General features: G+C 36.0%; 1 protein-coding gene across 4 annotated transcripts in view; it reads left to right on the top strand.

Moving 5' to 3' along the window:
* The window catches only part of LOC131066637 (uncharacterized WD repeat-containing protein C2A9.03), a 63,006-nt gene that overhangs the window by 25,054 nt on the left and 16,127 nt on the right, over positions 1-21,825 (top strand). For all 4 annotated transcript variants that reach the window (XM_058001446.2, XM_058001448.2, XM_058001449.2 and 1 more), the window contains 5 exons: positions 8,248-8,385; positions 8,520-8,636; positions 9,030-9,121; positions 9,224-9,329; positions 9,541-9,627. In XM_058001446.2, the coding sequence (XP_057857429.2) occupies positions 8,248-8,385; positions 8,520-8,636; positions 9,030-9,121; positions 9,224-9,329; positions 9,541-9,627 (540 nt within the window). The remainder of the gene's footprint in view (positions 1-8,247; positions 8,386-8,519; positions 8,637-9,029; positions 9,122-9,223; positions 9,330-9,540; positions 9,628-21,825) is intronic.

Here is a 21,825-nt window from a genome sequence, read left to right on the forward strand (position 1 = left end):
TATGTTGCTTCAAGTGTTGAAGCAAAGTTGTATACTGATATTGTCTAATATAAACTGAGATCTTGTTGCTGGGTTTTTCACCTCCAAGAGGGAGGTTTTCCCAGGGTACTTGTGTCTTGTGTTGTGTGCTTTTATTATTATTTCTGCTTACTCTCAGTTTGTTTATAATTTAAGTAACTAGATTAACATCTGATTGCCTAAAATCAACAGCTTGGTGTGTTCCTTTTGAATAAACGAGTGTAAGGCGAAGCTTATGCTTTCGTTTTGAGGATCAACAATTCACCTTTTGATTGCTTAAATGAAATGAAGAGAAAATTCGGCTAAGGCAAAAGATTTCCGGGATCCTTAGGCTAAGGATATTTCATCCTTCAGCTAAGAATATCAGCGCCTTAAGAATTTCATGCCTTCCTGGGCTACGGATATTTCGTCCTTGAGCTAAGCTAAGGATATCCGCGCCTTAAACATTTCAAGCCTTCTTGAGCTAAGGACATTTCGTCCTTGAGGTAAGGATATATGCGCCTTAAGCATTTCATGCCTTCCTGAGCTAGGGACATTTCGTCCTTGAGCTAAGGATATCCACGCCTTAAGAATTTCAAGACATCTTTAGGCTAAGGATATTACATCCTTGAGCTAAGGATATTGGCAACATAATGTTTTGCGTCCTCTTTGCGCAATGACGAAGTATGATGTAGGAATTTGAGACTTCCCTTACCACATGAAACCAATGCAGATCAGACCTGTCTCAGACCTGAAACTTATCAAATCCTAAGTCACCAGGTTCGAATTCGAATTCAAAGTTCGACAGCTTTGAAATTCGATGAAGTTCGATGCGGAAAAAATTCGAAATGTATAAAATTCGAATTAAATTCGCCATATGTAATTTTTAAATTTTTTTTTAATAAATATATGTAATATATCTATAAATTTGCGTAAATAGTTTAACATTGATAAATAGATTTGAAATCATTACAAAAAGATGACACATTTATAAAATAGAAACCGTAGGAAACATATGCTTTCACTATCGCAAAGATGTTCTTTTGTCAAAAAGGTACAATAATAGTCAAAAACTTTAGAACTTTAAAATAACTCTAAGTCATCAAGAGCACTTGGCTGGGATGCCAAATCATCATCATCTGTATCACTACTCAGTTCATCATCTGCAAAGTCAGGCTCATCTGCATCTGGCATTGCCATGCCTTCAAGAGTTTGTTGTAAAGAAGTGTTCTTTGCTGATTTGTTCATCAGCAATTTCAAATTGCTGCGAACATAGACAAGATCTCCCAACTTTCCAGTCAGCAATTTGTTCCTCTTTTTGGAATGGATGTGGTCAAAGCAACTCCAGTTCCTCTCACAAGCTGATGAACTTGCTCCCTGACTCAAAATTCGAATAGCAAACTCTTGCAGTTCAGGAGCTGATGATCCATAAGAGATCCACCATCTATATCCAGACATACGTGGCGAGTCATATTTGGCTTCTGCCCCTCCAAACATCCCTTCTCCTCTCTTGTATTGCCAACTTTGATCTCTGATTAGTGCTGCAATTTCTGGATTTGGTACATACCTGCTAATGGCTTGGTAAAGCCCTGCCATGATTTCATTATCACCCCTTCTATCAATAGAAAACAACTTAGGCTCCAAAAAGCAAGCTGCTGCATGTAAAGGTGTGTGCATCATTTTCCATCTGCAATCAACTGCCTCCCATATCTGCATATATTCTGCTTCTTCATTGTTTAGTGCTTTTTGAATAGATTCCTTACACCAGTCCATGCTTTCATAAAGCATGCCAAGGCAAGGAGTGTCACCATCAACCATACGAAGCACGTCAACAATTGGTTCACATACAAGCAAGACTTTTGCTGCACTTTCCCAGAAATTGCTGTTTAGGATGATTTGCTCTATGTTCTTCCCCTTGGGGCCTTTAGAAAGCACTGAACTTTCCCACTGATTGGAACATATAATAGACCTCAAAGCTGCTTTTTCTTCAACCACTCTTTTCAAAGTGATATAATATGAAGCAAATCTTGTTTCACAAGGCCTCAACAATTCCTTTGATGCATGCTGCCTATAAATACTCAATGTGAGACGATGATTCCGTATGAAATTTGCAATTGCTCTCCCTCTATGAATAGCTTCATTTATCCATGGGAATTTAGCCAAGTCATGAAGCAACAAATCGAGACAATGCGCTGCACATGGGCTCCAATATATCTGTGGGTACTTCTCTACAATCAGCCTCCCAGCTCCCACACAATTTGCTGCACTATCAGTTACCACTTGAACCACATTTTCCATCCCTACTTCAAGAATGGCTTCCTCTAATATTTGAAAAATATACTCTGAAGTTTTTTTGTGGTTCATGGTGTCAATGACTTTCAAAAACACAACACCTTCAGGACAAGACACCAAAACATTAATCAATGGCCTTTGACACATATCTGACCATCCATCACTCAATATAGTGCAACCTGTTTCCTTCCAAGTGGCTTTGACATCAGCTAATTTTTCAGTCACTCTATCTTTTGACCTCTGCAAAAGAGTTGTCCTGATAGCCTCTGAACCTGGGGGTGTGTACCCTTTGCCAAACTCTGCAATTTTCTGAACTGCATTGCGGAAATGAGGATTTCTCGCAACATTGAATGGAATAGCACTTGTGTAAAACAAATCAGCAACTGCATCATCCACCTGTTGTTTCTCTACTGGTTTCCAAAAGTTGTTCAGTGTTCCACTCTGTTTTGGTACACTCGCCGCTTCGGATTGCACAGAAGAGGAAGACATGGCAGATGTGAATCTAGATATATCTCCTTCAATTCTCTGTTTCTTTTGTGCCTTCTTCATTTTGCCTACCATTGAAGCAGCCAACTCTTTCTCTAGAATAGCTTTAAGTTCTGGAGTCGCACCTGTGCATGCTTGAACACCTCCACCTGGACCCCCTGTATTAGCAAGGAAGTGGTCCCTAAGCCTTGTTAAAGTTCCAATGATATTTGCCTGACATATGTTACATTTGATGTGAGTTCCATTTCGGGTCACATGCTTCCATGCCTCAGAAGTTGATTTGGGAGGAGCCATTAAATGAAAATCTGCATGTTTGGAAAGAAAAATTAAAAAACACACTATTTTTATTTCAACCTTTTAAAAATATATAATATTAAACAATATAATAAAAAACCATTAATATAAAATTATAAATTATATAATAATAATATTAAACAATATTATAAATTTATAAACATAAAAAAAATTGACACCATATTAATATCATATAAAAAAATGAAGCAGAGATATATAATAATAATATCATATTAATATCATATTGACACCATATTAAACAATATTATAAACATAAAAAAAATTGACACCATATTAATATTAAATTATTAATTATTAAACATAAAAAATATTAAACCTAAAAAAAATTAATAAAATATAAAAATATATAATATTATATTATAAAATATAAATATAAATCATAAAATATATAATATTATATAATATTACATTTTTAAACATTAACTATTTAACATTATAAACAAAAAAAAAAAAAAATAAAATAAAAAAAATACCTGTGCAGGTCGCGGACGTGTCGAGGCTGGCCGGTGGCGTCGCGGAGTGCAGGCGGCGTCGCGGGGTGGTGGCGTCGGCACTGGTGGTGGCGTCGTAGACGGGTGGCGGCCGACTGGTGGCGGCCGAGCACTGGTGGTGGCGTCGCAGAGCGGGCGGTCGGGCAGAGCGGGCGGCGTTAGCAACTCGCGTGGGTGTGGTTGCAACGTCTGCGGCCACCTATTTATAAAATCCGCCAAAAAAACCCTAAAACGCAAACCCGAAAAGTTAAAAAAACACTTTAACAAACCCTAAATTTTTAATCGAATTTAATCGAATTTAATCGATTTTTTTAATGGTTTTTCAAGTTCGCCGAATTTCGAACTTCAAGGTTCAAATTCGGTCGAACCTGGTGACTTAGAAATCAGGCATATAAAAGTGAGGAAATCAGACCTGAGACACAAAATCAGACTCAAAATCAGATGTTTCCATGATAGAAAATTAATTTCCAGATTGTAGAGAGACTTTTTATGGAGGAATTGTCAATGATGTCAAGTGGATTTGAATGCAAGGATTTTGAATTTTGAATTTCTATTATAACTACAGGTTTCATTTTTCTTCCAAGGTTTAAACTGTTTCTTTATCTTTTCCAGGTTTGATGCAAACAATCATAAGACATAAAGGAGGAGCGTCACCACTTGAAAGTGATTTAATACATACAAGGGATCAGCTCAGGGTGATTCAAGGAAGTGGATACGAGGGAACAACAATGTGAAGATGGACAGCATTCACACTTCAAGGTACTAGAGACCTCAACATGAAGATCTACATTTGAAGGAGATATCAAAAGGAGCTCAACACATCTAGGAGGAAAGGCTCAAGGTTTCAAATAAAGAGGGCTTCTATCACACAAACCTTATCAAGGTTAAAGTTTCGAATCAAGCTCAGGGAGGCAAATCAAGATTTAGGCTACACATTCATCAATCAAGCACATCTAGGCATCCACATTGATAGATGTGAGAGAAGGATGTCACATTATGGAGATGTCAAAAAAAAAACTGTAAGACAGAGTGGCGATCAGCATCAAGCACTCAAGAAGGAAATTTCCCGGAAATTCAAGAAGCATTGCTAGTACAAAGGAGTGATCAAGAAAGGGAAAGAGGATCAAAGACAATCAGGACGTAAGCTCCAGGACGGAAGTGATCAAGACAAGAGATAGTTGTAGAAGAGTTAATCAAAGATAGAAGATTGATTTGAGCAAAGTCAACATCACATCAAGCGCTTGATAATGTTGAATATCAAGAGATATGCCTCATTCATCTACAACTTGTGATGAGTTACAAAGATCAAGCAAACTAAGGTGGCACCCAATCATCAACCAATCATATATTTTCAAGTTAAGGCGACCAGATTCAATGTACTTAGCGCATCCATCAAAGAAGATAACTACCACGTGGGCACAAAGTCCGATGCACCTACCATCGTCTTTTATTGGTCAATTATTCAAGGAAGGACATGTGTCCCATCAATTGTAAATTTATCATTGGTCAAGCATTAAATGATTTGTAATGGGTATAACAAACCCTAATTAGGGTTTCTATCTTTTGATCTTGGCCATTGATTGTGAATCAATTTGAGCCATTCAATCGTAATGAGAGCACTATATAAGGCTCCACTTCTTCATTTGTAAAGGGTTAATAGTAGTAGAAAGTAGCAAGCAAATAATTGTTAGAGTAGAGCAGGACGAGAAGGTAAAGATTGTTGCCAAGACTTTGTTGCAAGAAGCATGTAAATTTCATTGAAGATATGGTGACATTGATATGTTGATTCAACAATTTGCATGATCTCTACTTCTCGTTTTATTTTCATGTTGTTTAGATGAATGGAAGAACTTGTGCGTGATCATTGGTGAAATTTGTACTTCCATACTACTAACACCTTGCTGATTGTAAAGTGTCTTGTGTAGTCAATTGGATCCATCTTAGCCAAGCTTAACTTCAATTATCACTTCTTTATTGATGTGCATCAACTTGATGGTGTCTTTGCTTGTGGTGGTGATTTGAAAATCATCAAGCTATCCCTAGAAGATCGCACAAGCCTTGTGGAGATGTTCGCTGCATGTCAAACAAAGCTTAGTTGAGTTCAATCAAAGATTGTCCATCGCTCTTGCATTCCTAGGAGTAGATTAGCTTTCTCAACCATATCCTTTTTTCTTTTTTTTAAAAATCAAGTGAAATTCTACGTTCTAGCGACATTCAAAGCATTCAAGCATTCAACGTAAGTCCACCTTGTGATTCCAGCAATATCATATCAAACAACTGAGTCTATCCAAGAGCGCGTCAAGGACTGACATTCAAGAACCTTGGAGCCATTCCACTTGATCATGTAGCTAAGCATTTGGGGAGTCTTTGTTCAAGAGAGGATAGAATACCTAGTATTTTAATCTATGTTGCGTAGTGTGTAAAATTGCCATCAACAATATGGTGTTGGATGCTAGTGCACTTGTGTCGTGGTCTTGACTTTAGTGCACTTGCGTTGTCATCTACTCAACTGTGTTGTCGTCTGTGTTTGGTACAATCTGTGGCACTCAGACACTTATCCTTGTATCTGAAACTTGTTCTTTGTTCCTATTTTCCTGTTTTTTATATTTTTTCTAAATCCTTTTGGATCAAGTACTTTTTGATCTTCTACAGACGTAGAGGAGAAGACAGGAATTATAGTTAGTTTTTGGAAAGTATGACAATGTAATGTAAGCATGGGGTGATGAGGATGGATAGTTTTATTATTTTATCCCTATGCTTTATCCTGTTAGTAAAGTAAGATTCACTTACTCCTGATTGTTAGGTCGCTAGGATAAGTTGTTTATTTTTTATCCTATTTTTGTGCTCATATTGTTTATGTTCAACAGCATTTAAATAGTTTTGGTAAATTAAACGTGGCATAGTTTTACCTATAAAATCTTTGTAAGTTTTCAAGAAAATTAATTAACTTTGTAGATTTTTTTGCAGAGATTCTTTGCAAGATTGCATGAATGAGAAAGAGCCTAGCATTGATGTGTAGAAAATCTATGCTACAACAAGATGAATGTATGACACAGTTAATTAACTTTGTAGATTCTTTTTGCAGAAATCCAATGACATCAGTTTGTTTCCTATACATCCATGCTAGGCTCTCTCATTCAAATTTCATGAAATTGTCTCTGCATCTACTCCTAGTGTTTCCACATTAGTTGTTGATAATTATGACCCTCCTTTGAGCTTCTACAAGTTTAGTTACTCTCTTTAGGTGTCATCATCTATGACCATGGTCTTTAAAGCTATAATAATTCCTTTTCTTTATCAAATTTGGTTTCTTTTGGGATCTTGGGTATGGATTTGGCTCTCCTTTTTCCAATCCATTGGAATTATTTTCTTATTATGCCTTCAAGACTTGTAGTCGTGTATTTTTTCTAACTTGTCGCCATTCACTCTACTAGCTTGGAAAAATGAGCATGATTCGACTTTTGGAGACTTTTGCAACCCTAGCAGCAATTCAGTTGCTTGACTTTTATTTGGTTGTTAGAAGAGTCTTTATCTTATTGTTGGGAGGCAACACGTAGACCACCTTGGCACAGAGTGCAACATCTGCATTTCATCTGGTGCTAATCCTTTTCACATTCTGGACATCTATAGGTTTTGTTTTTAGTGTTGCTATCTTTTCAATGGTTCTAGTATTTCTTATTATGTTGCTACACCAAGTCAATACCAGGTCCAATGGCCTTTCCAGCACTACTTGCAGCAGTATTTTCCCTCTTTTCTGCATGTGGAGGCCAGTGCTTCTCTTATTGTGAGGATTTATATGGTATATAGAATCTCCCACCCTGCTGTTCTGATGTCCAATTGTTTTGTTGGGGATCTTGGTACTCCACTTTAGAAGAGTATGACAGGCAACCTTTCTGTAACGTTTTCTACTCTCTTATCTAGGCTATCTCATTTTCTCTCTTGATCTTCAATTGCTTGCTGCCAGGTGTGCTTGATTGTTCTGTTGCAACTCCATCACTTGTTTCCTTCTATTGTCTTATTGCTCGGACTAAGCTTGGGGTGGGGTACCCCTACTTGTTGAGGCTGGGAAGACAAACAGCCGTCATTTCAACTGAGTGCCTATCCTTTCTGCTCAAGTGGCCCCTATGTATAATTGAGAAAGAGCTCGACGTTTGTAATAAAGTGAAATTCTTTCACTCCTAATTATTAGGTTGTTAAGATAAATTGTGTACTTGTTATCCTATTTTTGTGCTCATGTTTGTTATATTCAACAATGATTAGATTTTTTACAAATTTTTAAAGTTGGCATAGTTTATGTCTATAAAATGTGTGTTTTCAAATAAATCAATAAATTTGGTGGTCAAAATGCTAATCGAATTATCATCTATGCATGTCTAAGCAGTATTCCTGCATGCAATAATTTGTTATTGATTTGGAGAGGATATTCCAATGGAAGGTTATTTTAGTCAATGAGCAGCCAAGAAGTCATACTTCATTGTTGAGTTGACATTTTGGGACTGCCATGCAATTATTACAAAATTAACCTCATAAAAACTGATTTCTTACTTAGCAAGTGCTATGGTTCACTTTTTCTGAGTACTTATGATCACATGCTTCATAACTTTTCTTCCTGAGTAGATAACATTAAATGACATTGTCTTACTATGCCAATCATCTTTGTCTGCAGTTGAGGAATCTCGTTTGGGCATCTTCAAAGCATGATGTGTACCTAATGAGTAACTATTCTCTTATGCATTGGTCTTCGGTAAAGAGAAAAAGCACTGAAGTTCTCAATGTTGCTGGACCCATCACACCTGCGAGAGAGGTCTAATCAGTAACTTTCTGTTCTGTTTGTTTAAAAGAAATGAGTATGCACTTTATGATGCTGTACACTTGATAATCAATCAACTAAAGCTGTGCTGTCTAGAAAAGCTTATGTGTAGTCTCTATTTCTTGCAGGTGGAGAAAAATCCATGGGCAGTACAAAAAGGTCTCGGGAGAATCCAAATTAGTACAATGTGTGTTAAGGACAATCTTATGGTTGCTGGTGGATTTGAGGGAGAAATGATTGCCAAGGTATGATGTTCCTGTTTTTTGTTTGGATGCCATCTGAACCATGGAGCTTATGTGGTGAATTTTACCATTCTCTTTTCTACCAAGACCCTGCTAATTTTAAAACAGTGTTCTCCAGTATGTTGGTTACATTTTGGAGGAGATTACTTGTCATAAGTTGTTTTTCCAATTTATCTCATCTACCTGTCATGTTTGTATTTTGCAACCTTTTATTTCACAGGATGGATGAAAGTTGCTTGAAGACATGGTCTATCACATTATCATAGTCATGAATATTATGAGTTGATGGTTGCATTTTGTGTAGATAGAGTCCGTTCTAATATTCTCTGATTCTGTATACTTTTAGAGGGATATTATGAATTACTCAGCTGATGCTTTTTGAAATATGGCCACCAGAATTTAGATAGCCATGGAGTATCCTACTGTGCAAAGATAACTCGTGATGAGAACGCCATCACCAATGCCATTGAGATCTATGATAGTACAAGGTAAACTAAGAGAACACTCAGTTATCAAACAATTGATACTTAATATAAATTTTGTGGGTAGAATACCTACCATTTAACAGGATGATTTATGATTTTTGGCAGTGGTGCAACACAATTGATGACCTCAAATAATGATTCTGTTGTCCGGATTTTTGATACTGAGACATTTTCTCTACTTGGGCGTTCTTACTATCCTTGGGCTGTGAATGTATGTGTTGTTTCATTGAAGATTGTTTTTATGAGATTTAAATATTATATTTAATGCACTGAATATCCAGTTTGACTTCATGTTAGCCTTGGAAATATTATTGAGTCTTAGAATGTTAGTATATGTCAATTTGAGGAATTATTTTGAAATGCATTATATATTAATTTGAGTTGGAAATCTTTTTAACAAAGACAATTTTGATCTTTTACAGCATACGTCTCTTAGTCCCGATAAAAAGCTTGTTGTTGTTGTTGGAGATCATGCAGATGGGCTGCTTGTAGATCACCAGAGGGGAAAGGTATACCAACTTAAAATATTCTGTTGCAAGTTATTATTTACAGAACAATTGTCCTCCTTAATTCTGATAGAAGTTCAATCATAAGCAACTTTCTTTTGTGAAGAATCTATTTCTGACATTATTTGTTTGTTCCTAGGAATCAATGGGATTTAATTGGCATATACTCATGGTTTCATTGTAGACTTTGACAGTTCACACTTTCTCCTTAAATTCTTGTTTTTGTGGATATTTAAGTGTCTTGATTCACAAGAGGTTTATTTGTGAATAGTCGAGCATGTCTCAATTTATAGGTAGTGATGGGTGATCAGAGCGTCTATTGATATGTTCAGTTTGATATGTCGTGGTTGGTTTGTTATATTTGTGCTAACAAGTGGGGAGGTATTTTTTGCAGTGTTAAATTATGACGTTTTACTAGGATTTAAACACGTAGTTTTTGGGTCAAACTAATTGGTCCATGTTTTATGATCAGTTTTTAACACGAACCCATCTCTCACGAGCATGAATAGTCTCTTGGAATTCAAAGCATTTAGGTGATGCTCATAGGGGTGAAGCATTATGAATTCTTGGGAGGTCACCTACTACAAAACTACTTTGACTTAAGAAAATTTAACTATGGAGTTTGCCCCGAGATCAATGTGTGGGGGGCTAAGGTTCCTTGGGAATTAGCCGTTGATGGGTGGGGCGTAATCCTTTTCAAGGGATAAGATTGAATTGCCCTTGTTTTGGAATTATAGGGCCCTAGCTTGCTACCCATTTACAAAACTTTTATTGAGTATTGTGCCTTATGAATCACATTCATTATAGAGCTCCTTTAGTCATCTATTGACAAGTAGAAGGTATTTTTTGTATTGTGCCAACTTATAATGTTTTATTAGTATTTAACTATGTATTTTTTGAGTCAAACTTAGTAATCCATATTTTGTTAGCGTGGTTCACATGAACCCATCTCTCATGAGCATAAATGGGGTCCATTTAGCACTCATTGCATCTAATAGATGCTCATAGGGGTGAAGCATAGAGACTCCCTAGGAGGCTATCCATCTCTCATGAGCATGAATGGTCCATTTAGCACTTGTCACATCTAGTTCATGCTCATAGCCCATATTTCACGGACCATATTTATCAATAATTATTTTATTAGGAAAATAATGTTTACTTTTCGTTTATGCAATAAAATTGAAATTGAAATGGAATTGTTAATGAAATAAGATAGGAGAATGAATGCAATGAAATGATTTACATACAATTGAATGATCAATATTATTCTTATTGTGAAATTGGGATCATCATTGCTAATGAGCAATTGAGTGCAAGTGAATGTAGGAACAGGTGAATGTGGATGAAGGTCGGGTAGAGTTGTTTTAGCTCTTGGATTTTGCTAGAATAGATGGGAATCTCACACACCACTGAAGTATATTCTTATTTATGTGTGCATTGGTTGCATGATTTGATCTTGTGATTGAAATTGCATGAGTGATGGCAAAATATTATGTTTTATTATTCTATGAGAATGTAGTTTGTTAATGATTTGAAAATGAATATTGACCCTATGATTACATGTTCTTTTGTGCAGAGATGTGTGATTTGGTGAAACTATATATATTATTTTGTTTACAAGTTATATTTATATATATATAATTATGCGTGTTATATATGTATATGAGTTCGAATAATAATCATTGAATATTATTTATATATATACATATACATAATCATTATGTTCATATACTTAATCTTTTGACTAAATCTATATATATATATATAAAGGTGGCGGATTTTTTTTAAGCAACATGTTGCATGGGAGTCGACAAAGTGAAGTCGACTTGGCATAAAGTTAATGCCACTAAGACTTGGTAGTAATTGCAAAGTAAACGGTATTGAATGCAACTCCTAGGAAACTATGAGTCAAGGAGAAGTTGATAATGATGTTGACTCTTGCTGCAAACACTTTGAATTTGATATGATCACGGACTTTAGCAAGTAGAGTTTGAATTAAACTTGAACACTGCATGAAATACATCCGTTGTGTTTGAGGAGATACGTGGAGATTATAGATGAAACAAATCTCTCGTGGCCAAGTTAACTGTAAGACATGCTGCAAGGTGGCATGAGAAACTTGAACAATAGTGTTTGTCAGCCAAAATGATACCAAATAATATAGCTTGCATTTAACATAAATTGGAAGCTCTAGCGCACATAATGGAAGGAGGACGAATATTGAAGACAGAGAGGATATAAACACATAAGGGAGATCATATAACAACGACAGTAATATTTAGAATAGGAAAGAATATAGAGCAATTGAGAAGAAAAGAAACGCAATAAGAAGATTTCCATAGGTGGTTCGACGTCTATCATTTGGAATCTGAAGCTTGAATTCACAGGTAGGCTCGTTCTCTTGCAAGTTTTGGTTGTAGAAATCTAAAAAGAAAGAATGTTTTTATTTTGATCAGATTTAGATGATAATCAAAAGAAGAAATTAGAATCATGGTATTAGATTTCCAGATTTGAAACCATATTAATTTGTTTTTTAGAATATGTTCTTATAAAAGAAGATGCAATGATGAAATATTTCTTTATATTGGTGATACTCATAGTATGAACCTTAGAATTTAGACAACCAAAACATGTAGAATGATGGAGAGCTTATGCACTCTAACTTGAAATTCGGAAACCAAAGGAAATGGAATACTAGTTATTGTATGGTAACGTTAGTAGGATGTTATGAGAAATAGATAAAAGAATGTGTACTCATACTTTTATTTCTAAATTTTATTTTATTTTATATGTTAAAAATGCATACATGTGTTGCACCTTGTTTTAAATTTCTTTTTAATTTGCTCAAAAAGTTGTGAACGAAAGAATGTCTTCTTTATATTTATCTTTGATATCATATGAACTTAGGAAGCTAGTTATGTTTTTGTTTGTGGGGAAAGTTACCTTTTGGGACGGGTGCCGAATGTGGAATCATAGAGAAAACAGTTTGCTTTTCCAAACTATATTTTATTGCTGTGCATGGCATTATACTCGACCAAGTAGTTCATTGACCATTGAAATAGATGGATTTATTTATGGTCTCTACCATATCCTTGATTGATTGGGCTTGTTTCTTTATTGAATTAGAAAATTGAAAATGCATGTATCATTCTAGGCACGCACCAGATTCCATCTTGTCTATCGAATTCTTTTTGCTAAGCAATTCGTGCAAGGTCGGGTATTCTTGATTGACCAAGAATTCCGGGGAAGTGTAAGCTTCAAGGTTGGGTGGAAAAGCACTTGAATCTTATTCTTGTCTTCATTCTAAAGATTGTATTGAAGATAGCTTGGATTGCAGATCAAAGGACGCATCTCATCCTTTACTTTATGTTTTTTTTTTGTTTCTTGTTATTTGAACTTAAGGCATTAGAAAGGCCTAAGTATTGTATGTAGATAGGATTAAAATACTACTACAATTTCCCGTTGAATGAAAAATCTTTCTCTTTATAGAAATCTCATGTTTATTATGATATCATTGGAATCATCAATTAGAACTTAGGATGGAAAAGTGTAAGAAAATAGACTAATTAAAGGAATTATGAGTTTATTTAAGAATAAAGAGTATTTTGTTTTATAATTGAATTTAAAATGAGTTACGTCTTTACATTTTGATATTGGAGCGCTAGGTTATATAACACTAGGGCCTATGAGCCACTTCGCAAATTAAACCTTGAGGGTAACAACCTTTTTGTTGAAACTTACAAAAATGGTGCGAACAAAGCAAATGGCTTGTAAATCCGTTGCAGGAAATGCACAATATTTGCGAGTCTAAAAGGATCCCATATCTTTTTCTAGACTTGTTGATGGTAACCACCTGAGAGGAGGATGGTTAAGTGAAGAAGAAATTTTCCCTTCTGTTGAGAAACAAGTTCATGACCTTCCTGATGAAAGGAAAAAGGAATCGACTCTTGAACCAAAGAGGAAAGAAATACCTAATCATGTTGATCTAGGAAAGGGAATTTTACCTATCGAATCTCTTGGAAATAAGACTAGTATGACTATCTCTGTCAAGGAGATGAAAGAAAACGAAGAACATCTATTTGAGTATCTTCCTTTTGAGTCAATTGTAATTAGTTTTGATGAGTCGGAAGGATATACCCCACTTATTTTTGATGAGTCAGAAGGATATACCCCTTTGACTCCATGAGTAGAGTGATATAATTATGTAATGTCACTTATTACAATCAATAAATAAAGTTGCTATTTTATAATCAATTTGGTGTCATAATAAGTGGAGATGAGCACTTTCAAGTATGTTTCTTATGCTAAATATTTGTAGTTTAGTCCTTCAGAAGGATATACCCCCTTGACTCCATGAGTAGAGTGATATAATTATGTAATGTCACTTATTACAATCAATAAATAAAGTTGCTATTTTATAATCAGTTTGGTGTCATAATAAGTGGAGATGAGCACTTTTAAGTATGTTTCTTATGCTAAATATTTGTAGTTTAGACCTTAGTTTATATAACAATGATAGTTATCTTAAGAACCTAGACCCAATGGATGTTTGATTTATTTAACTATGTCTTTTACTAGTATTATTCAGTCTTGTTCCTTGTGAAAGATATAGATATTATTTTATTGTACTCTATGACCGTAGTGTATAAGGTAGATTTTATAGGAAATTTTGTTTGGTTAGAGACTATGGATATTGTTGCCCTTGTCGACATATTTCGCTAAAGAAACATTCCTTGGTGCAGGAATTATTGAATTGCAATGAGTTCTAGAACTACTAGAGCTGGATCAAACAACGGAAATGAAAGACTTGATCAGATTCTTGATCTTTTGAATCAGCAGAATGCTAGGATGGATGGAATCAAACAAGAAGTTCGAAGGGTTGGTGAGGTTCGAAATGAAATTCCTAGAGCTGAGGAACAACTTGATTATCGAGCTAGGATTGAAGGAGAGTTAGCCAAAGATTGGAATAGGATAGCCCCACCTAATTTCGATGGTAAGACCATTGGTGATGGTGCTGAAGCTTGGGTAATTGAGATGGAGAAGTATTTTGAGCTTCGTAACATGTCCAATGAAACTAAAGCAGTATGGGCTGCCTATCAGCTTACTGGAGAAGCTGCGACATGGTGGGACAATGAGAAATCTGAGAAGAAGTTACAGCCTGTTGATATTTTACTTGGGAACTATTTTTGCAATCATTTAGGAAGAGGTGACTTTTTCAGTTATTCTTCGACAAGAAGATGACTGAATTCCAGAATTTGACACAAGGTGGTATGACAGTCACTCAATATTGGGAGAAGTTCACCAATCTCCTAAAGTATGTTTCACAATACCAGATGGATGAACGATTCCGCATTCGGAAGTTCATCTTGGGTTTGAGGACTCACGTTGGAGCAGAAGTGGGTATTCATAATCCATTGACTATGGAGGAAGTCTTTGAGAAAGCAACTAAACACGAACAAAAGTTGCAGCAGCTGGCAAATTTCCGAAAGAATGTGAATACCAAACCGGGTTTTGGGAATAGGAATTTTCAAAATAATGATCATCAGAAGGGCAACCGACAGATAAGGAATCTGAAAAAAGGACCTAACACTCAAGAGAAAGGAAGAGTGAACCAGGGTGGAAACAAGAAAGTGAATAGTAACACCAACTTTACTAATCCCAATACTAGGGAGAACTTTGACAGGAATAGATCAGGTGGACACCTAGGACCTAAAGATGGATGTTACAACTGTGGGAGAAATCATTATGCTTCAAATTGTCCACAACGTACCACTGCACAAAGAGGAGGAAATCAGCAAGGAGCTTCACAACATCAGATTCATGTAGCGGTTGACAACCGCCAGGCTGATTTTTAGGCTTCACCTATCCAGATGACGGGTAAGCTTTTTGGTCAGTCAATTTCTATTTTGATAGATACATGAGCTACTGAATGCTTTACTGATCTTAAAGTAGTTTCTAGATTATCTATTAGACTTGGTTATATGTCAAATGCATGGATGGTTCAATATGGAAATCGAGTAGAGAAGAGGGTAGATTCATGTCTATTTTGCAGTGATTTAGAGCTTCCTAGTTTCCAAACTGACATTAATCTATATGTGGCACCACTAGGATCGTATGACGTGATCTTAGGTATCAATTGGTTAACTGAGCACAAAGCTGTAATAAACTGTGAAGATAAGGTTATTAGTTGCATAGATGATTCAGGAAATCCGGTTGAGATTCTTGGGTCTCAAAAGCCTCTTGAATTAAGACACATCTCAGCTATGCAACTCAAGAAAGCCCAAAGGAAGGGATGTTCTATCTTTGCTGTTATTGTAAGTGACTTGGATAATGCCAAGAAGAGACCTAAGGATTATCCAGTTCTCAGACAGTTTTTGGATATTTTTTCAAAAGACCTTACTAAGTTACCACCAAAAAGGGAATTTGATTTCTTTATAGAACTCTTACCTGGAAATGAGCCACAATCTAATGCTCCATATAGAATGACAACCACAAATTGTATGAGCTTAAGGCTCAATTGTAGGAATTGCTTAGGCAAGGTTTCATAAGATCTAGTGTATCCCCATGGGGTGCACCAGTAATCTTTGTGAAGAAGGATGGTACTTTGAGGTTATGTATCGACTACAGGATGTTAAACAAGGCAACCATTAAGAATAGATATCCTTTTCCAAGAATAGATGAACTTTTTGATCAAATGAAGGGTGCTACAGTATTCTCTAAGATCGATCTTTGATTAGGTTATCAGCAGTTGAGGATTAAGGATGAGGATATTCCTAAGACAACATTTTGAACTCGGTATGGATACTATGAGTTCACGGTTGTACCTTTTGGTCTAACCAATGCCCCAACAATGTTCACGAACCTTATGAACAACATTTTTAGAGAGTACCTGGATGATTTTGTGCTTATATTCATTGATGACATTAATTTATTCCAAGAATGAAGAGGAACACAAGAAGCACTTAAGGATAGTTTTGCAACGATTAAGGGATCGAAAGCTTTTTGGAAAGTTTTCAAAGTGTGCTTTCTTTTAGGAAAAGGTGCACTACTTAGGTCATGTTATATCTATTGAAGGAATTTCAGTTGATCCTGCAAAAATAGAGGCAATTGTTGATTGGCCAACACCTCAGAGTGTTATAGAGGTCAGAAGTTTTTTGGGTCTTGCAGGATATTACAGGAAGTATGTGGAAGGTTTTTCAAAGAGAGCAACACCGATTACTTCACTTGAGAAGAAGGGAAAGAAATTTGAGTGGATTGAGAAGTGTGGAGTCATTTCAGCTCTTGAAGCAGAAATTGACAACAACACCAGTCTTGAGTATACCGGATCCTAATGGACACTTCACAGTGATTACAGATGCCTCAGGTGAAGGTGTAGGAGAAGTGTTAATGCAGGAAGGAAAGGTGGTTGCTTTTGAATCTAGGAAATTAAAGCAATATGAATTGAACTATGCACCACATGACTTGAAGCTCTTAGCTATTGTTCATGCATTACAAATGTGGAGACATTACCTTTTAGGGAAGCCATTTGAGCTGAAGACAGACCACATAGGATTGAAATATATCTTTACACAACCTAACCTTAATGCAAGACAAAGAAGGTGGCTTGAATTCGTGAGTATGATTTTGGTATTGAATATATCAAAGGAAAGGAAAATAGGGTAGCATATGCTCTCAACAGAAGAAGACATCTATCTGCTATGGTTACTACAAGGTCAAACTTGAAGCAGCAAGTGTTGCAAAATCTTTCTGAAGATGAGCATTACCTAAGGGTTGAGCAAGCCTTGGGAGTAGATCCTTCAAATCATCGATTTGATGGATATGAGTTGGAACCTGATGGTATTTTGAGGTACCAAGGAAGGATGTACATTCATGAAGGTGGAGATTTAAGGAAATTAATATTGCATGAGGTGCACAATACACCTTATTCAGGACATCCTGGAGTGACAAAGATGGTAGCTGAATTGAGATCTTTGTATTTTTGGCCTAAACTCGGGAAAGAGGTGATTGAGTATGTGGCATAGTGTTTGGAATGCCAGCGAGTGAAAGATGAGCATGTTCATCCGGCAAGACTTTTGTTTCAACATGTTATACCAGAGTATAAGTGGCAAGTAATCAGTATGGATTTTATCCAAGGATTACCTATGAGAAAAAACAAGCATGATACCATCTTAGTAGCTGTGGATAAATTGACAAAAGTTGCACATTTCATACCTGAAAATCTCCTATAAAATTTCCCTTAAAATTTCCTCCTTTACAAAATTTCCTATAAAATCTACCTTACACACTACAGTCATAGAGTAAAATAGAATAATATCTATATCTTTCACAAGGAACAAGACAAAATAATACTAGTAAAGGACATAGTTAAATAAGTCAAACTTCCATTGCGTCTAGGTTCTTAAGATAACTATCATTGTTATATAAACTAAGGTCTAAACTACAAATATTCAGCATAAGAAACATACTTAAAAGTGCTCATCTCCACTTATTATGACGCCAAACTGATTATAAAATAGCAACTTTATTTATTGATTGTAATAAGTGACATTCCATAATTATATCACTCTATCCATGGAGTCAAGGGGGTATATCCTTCTGACTCATTAGAACTAAGTGGGGTATATCCTTTTGACTCATTAGAACTAATTACAATCGACTCAAAAGGAAGATACTCAAATAGACGTTCTTCGTTTTCTTTCATCTCCTTGACTAGGATAGTCATACTAGTCTTATTTCCAAGAGATTCGGTAGGTAAAATTCCCTTTCCTAGCTCAACATGATTAGGTATTTCTTTCCTCTTTGGTTCAAGAGTTGATCCCTTCTTCCCTTCATCAGGAAGGCCATGAACTTGTTTCACAATAGAAGGGAAAATTTCTTCTTCACTTAACCATCCTCCTCCTCTCAGGTGGTTACCATCAACATGTCTATAAAAAGATATGGGATATTTTTTGACTCGTAGATATTGTGCATTTCCTGCAACGGATTTACGAGCCGTTTGCTTTGTTCGCACCATTTCTGTAAGTTTCAACAAAAAGGTTGTTACCCCCAAGGTTTAATTTGCGAAGTGGCTCATAGGCCCTAGTGTTATATAACCTAGCACTCTGATACCAAAATTTAAAGACGTAATTCATTCTAAATTCAATTATAAAACAAAATACTCTTTATTCTTAAATAAACTCATAATTCCTTTAATAAGTCTATTTTCTTACACTTTTCCATCCTAAGCTCTAATTGATGATTCCAATGATATCATAATAAACATGAGATTTCTATAAAGAGAAAGATTTTTCATTCAATAGGAAATTGTAGTAGTATTTTAATCCTATCTACATACAATACTTAGGCCTTTCTAATGCCTTAAGTTCAAATAACAAGAAACAAAACAAAAAAAAAAAAACACAAAGTAAAGGATGAGATGCGTCTTTTGATCTACAATCCAAGCTATCTTCAATACAATCTTTAGAATGAAGATGAGAACAAGATTCAGGTGCTTTTTCCACCCAACCTTGAAGCTTACACTTCCCCGAAATTCTCGGTCAATCAAGAATACCCAACCCTGCACGAATTGCTTAGCAAAAAGAATTCGATAGACAAGATGGAAATTGGTGCGGGCCTAGAATGATACATGCATTTTCAATTTTCTATTTCAATAAAGAAACAAGCACGATCAATCAATGATATGGTGTTGAGCATAAATAAATCCATCTATTACAATGGTCAATGAGCTACTCGGCCGAGTATAATGCCATGGACAACAATAAAATATAGTTTGGAAAAACAAACTGTTTTCTCTATGATTTCACATTCGGCACCTGTCTTGGAAGGTAACTTTCCCCACAAACAAAAGCATAACTAGCTTCCTAAGTTCATATGATATCAAAGATAAATATAAAGAAGACAATCTTTCGTTTACAACTTTCTGAGCAAATTAAAAAGAAATTTAAAACAAGGTGTAACACATGTATGCATTTTTAACATATAAAAGAAAATAAAATTGAGAAATAAAAGTATGAGTACACTTTCTTTTATCTATTTCTCATAACATCCTACTAACATTACCATACAATAACTAGTATTCCATTTCCTTTGGTTTCCAAATTTCAAGTTAGAGTGCATAAGCTCTCCATCATTCTACATGTTTTGGTTGTCTAAATTCTAAGGTTCATACTATGAGTATCACCAATATAAAGAAATATTTCATCATTGCATCTTCTTTTATAAGAAACTTATTCTAAAAACAAATTAATATGGTTTCAAATCTGGAAATCTAATACCATGATTCTAATTTCTTCTTTTGATTATCGTCTAAATCTGATCAAAATAAAAACATTCTTTCTTTTTAGATTTCTACAACCCAAACTTGCAAGAGAATGAGCCTACCTGTGAATTCAAGCTTTAGATTCCAAATGATAGATGCCGAACCACCTATGGAAATCTTCTTACTGCATTTCTTTTCTTCTCAATTGCTCTATATTCTTTCCTATTCTGAATATTACTGTCGCTGTTATATGATCTCCCTTCTGTGTTTATATCCTCTCTGTCTTCAATATTCATCCTCCTTCCATTCTGTGTGCTAGAGCTTCCAATTTATGTTAAATGCAAGCTATATTATCTGCTATCATTTTGGCTGACAAACACTATTGTTCAAGTTTCTCATGCCACGTTGCAGCACGTCTTACAGTTAACTTGACCACGAGAGATTTGTTTCATCTATAATCTCCACGTATCTCCTCAAACACAGCGGATGTATTTCATGCAGTGTTCAAGTTTAATTCAAACTCTACTTGCTAAAGTCTTGTTGAGACGTATTCACACATCGCCCCATTGCAAATGGGGACCCCTGCTTTTTGCTTTCTAGTGTTTGCTTTTTGGTTTTTTTTAGGGTTTTGCCTGTTAGCCTTTGCAGGATGAGTGCTGTCAGGGGGGATCGTTGGATAGCCGGCTCTGCTTGAGCTAGGATGGGTCAGTGGATGCTCCAAGTTAGGGTTTCTTTCAAGGTCTTCTTTAGGCTTGGTTTTGCTGGTGGTATCCCGTTTGAGTTCGAGGAATTCATTGAGTGGTTGAACAAATTTGGCTAAGACATCGAAGGAATGAATCAAAGATCAAGACAAAGGCAGAGTCAAGTGGAAAAGGAGGTGAATTAAGCCCAAAATGAAGATTTCGCTCCTGACCCTTCCAAAGGGTCCAGAGTGAAATCCAATTTTCCTCCACTTTGCTCTGGGATATGACCAAAGTTATAGACTTTCAAGGCATAATTGAGAGGGCTTGATGCAACTTTGCCTTAGAGAAGAGATTTTAGACCTTGGGATGATGAAAGCTAGCCTTAAAAGAGGATTTCGCTCCTGACCCTTCCAAAGGGTCCAGAGCGAAATCCTTCCCTTTTTGCCTTCCTTTGGCCTTAAAACCTAGTCTGACCTTGCCTGGACCAAGTTGGGTGATAGATTATCTTGGTAGTGAGAGGAGGAAGTTGATTTGATCAAGTTTGGGGGAGAATGAGGTGAACCTAAGTGAGAAGCTAGCCAAGAACATGATTTTCGCTCCTGACCCTTCTAAAGGGTCCAGAGCGAAAATCCTTGAGGACCTCAGTTTCTTCCTTGTCTTGGTCAAGTTCGTAGTTCCTTAGGCATGTATAAGGGTGTTTTGACATGTTCTAGCCTTAGGAGATGAGTAAAGGCGAAAAGAATGAAGGATTCTAGCCTAAAGGGTGAATTTCTCTCTTGACCCTTCCAAAGGGTCCAGAGCGAAATTCTTAAAAACACTCATTTTTCCTTTAGCTAGAGTTAGGACCAAGGTGGAAATGAAAGGAAAGTAATCTATGTTTGCCCCCCAAAGAGGATGAGTTGGAAAAGTCAAGGATCAAACCCAAAACATGATTTTCGCTCCTGACCCTTCCAAAGGGTCTAGAGCGAAAATCTTTGTAGCTCTTATTTTCCTCCTTATTTTGGCTAAGCTTTGGCATGATGGAGAAGGAATTAGTATGTTTTGGCCCTGAGAGGGAGTGGGATGCTTTGGAAGATCAAGATTTTAGCCTAAAAGAGAATTTCGCTCCTGACTCTTCCAAAGGGTCCAGAGCGAAATTCACTATAAACCTCATTTGCTACTTGATTTTGGCATCAATCCTTGTTCCTTAGGTGAAAAATGATCTAAGTTTACCTCTTGAGGTGGTTTGAAGTTTGAAAAGTGAGTGATCAAGCCTAAACT

This window comes from Cryptomeria japonica, chromosome 4 (genome assembly GCF_030272615.1).
Source record: "Cryptomeria japonica chromosome 4, Sugi_1.0, whole genome shotgun sequence".
In the NCBI taxonomy this organism is placed as follows: Eukaryota; Viridiplantae; Streptophyta; class Pinopsida; order Cupressales; family Cupressaceae; genus Cryptomeria; species Cryptomeria japonica.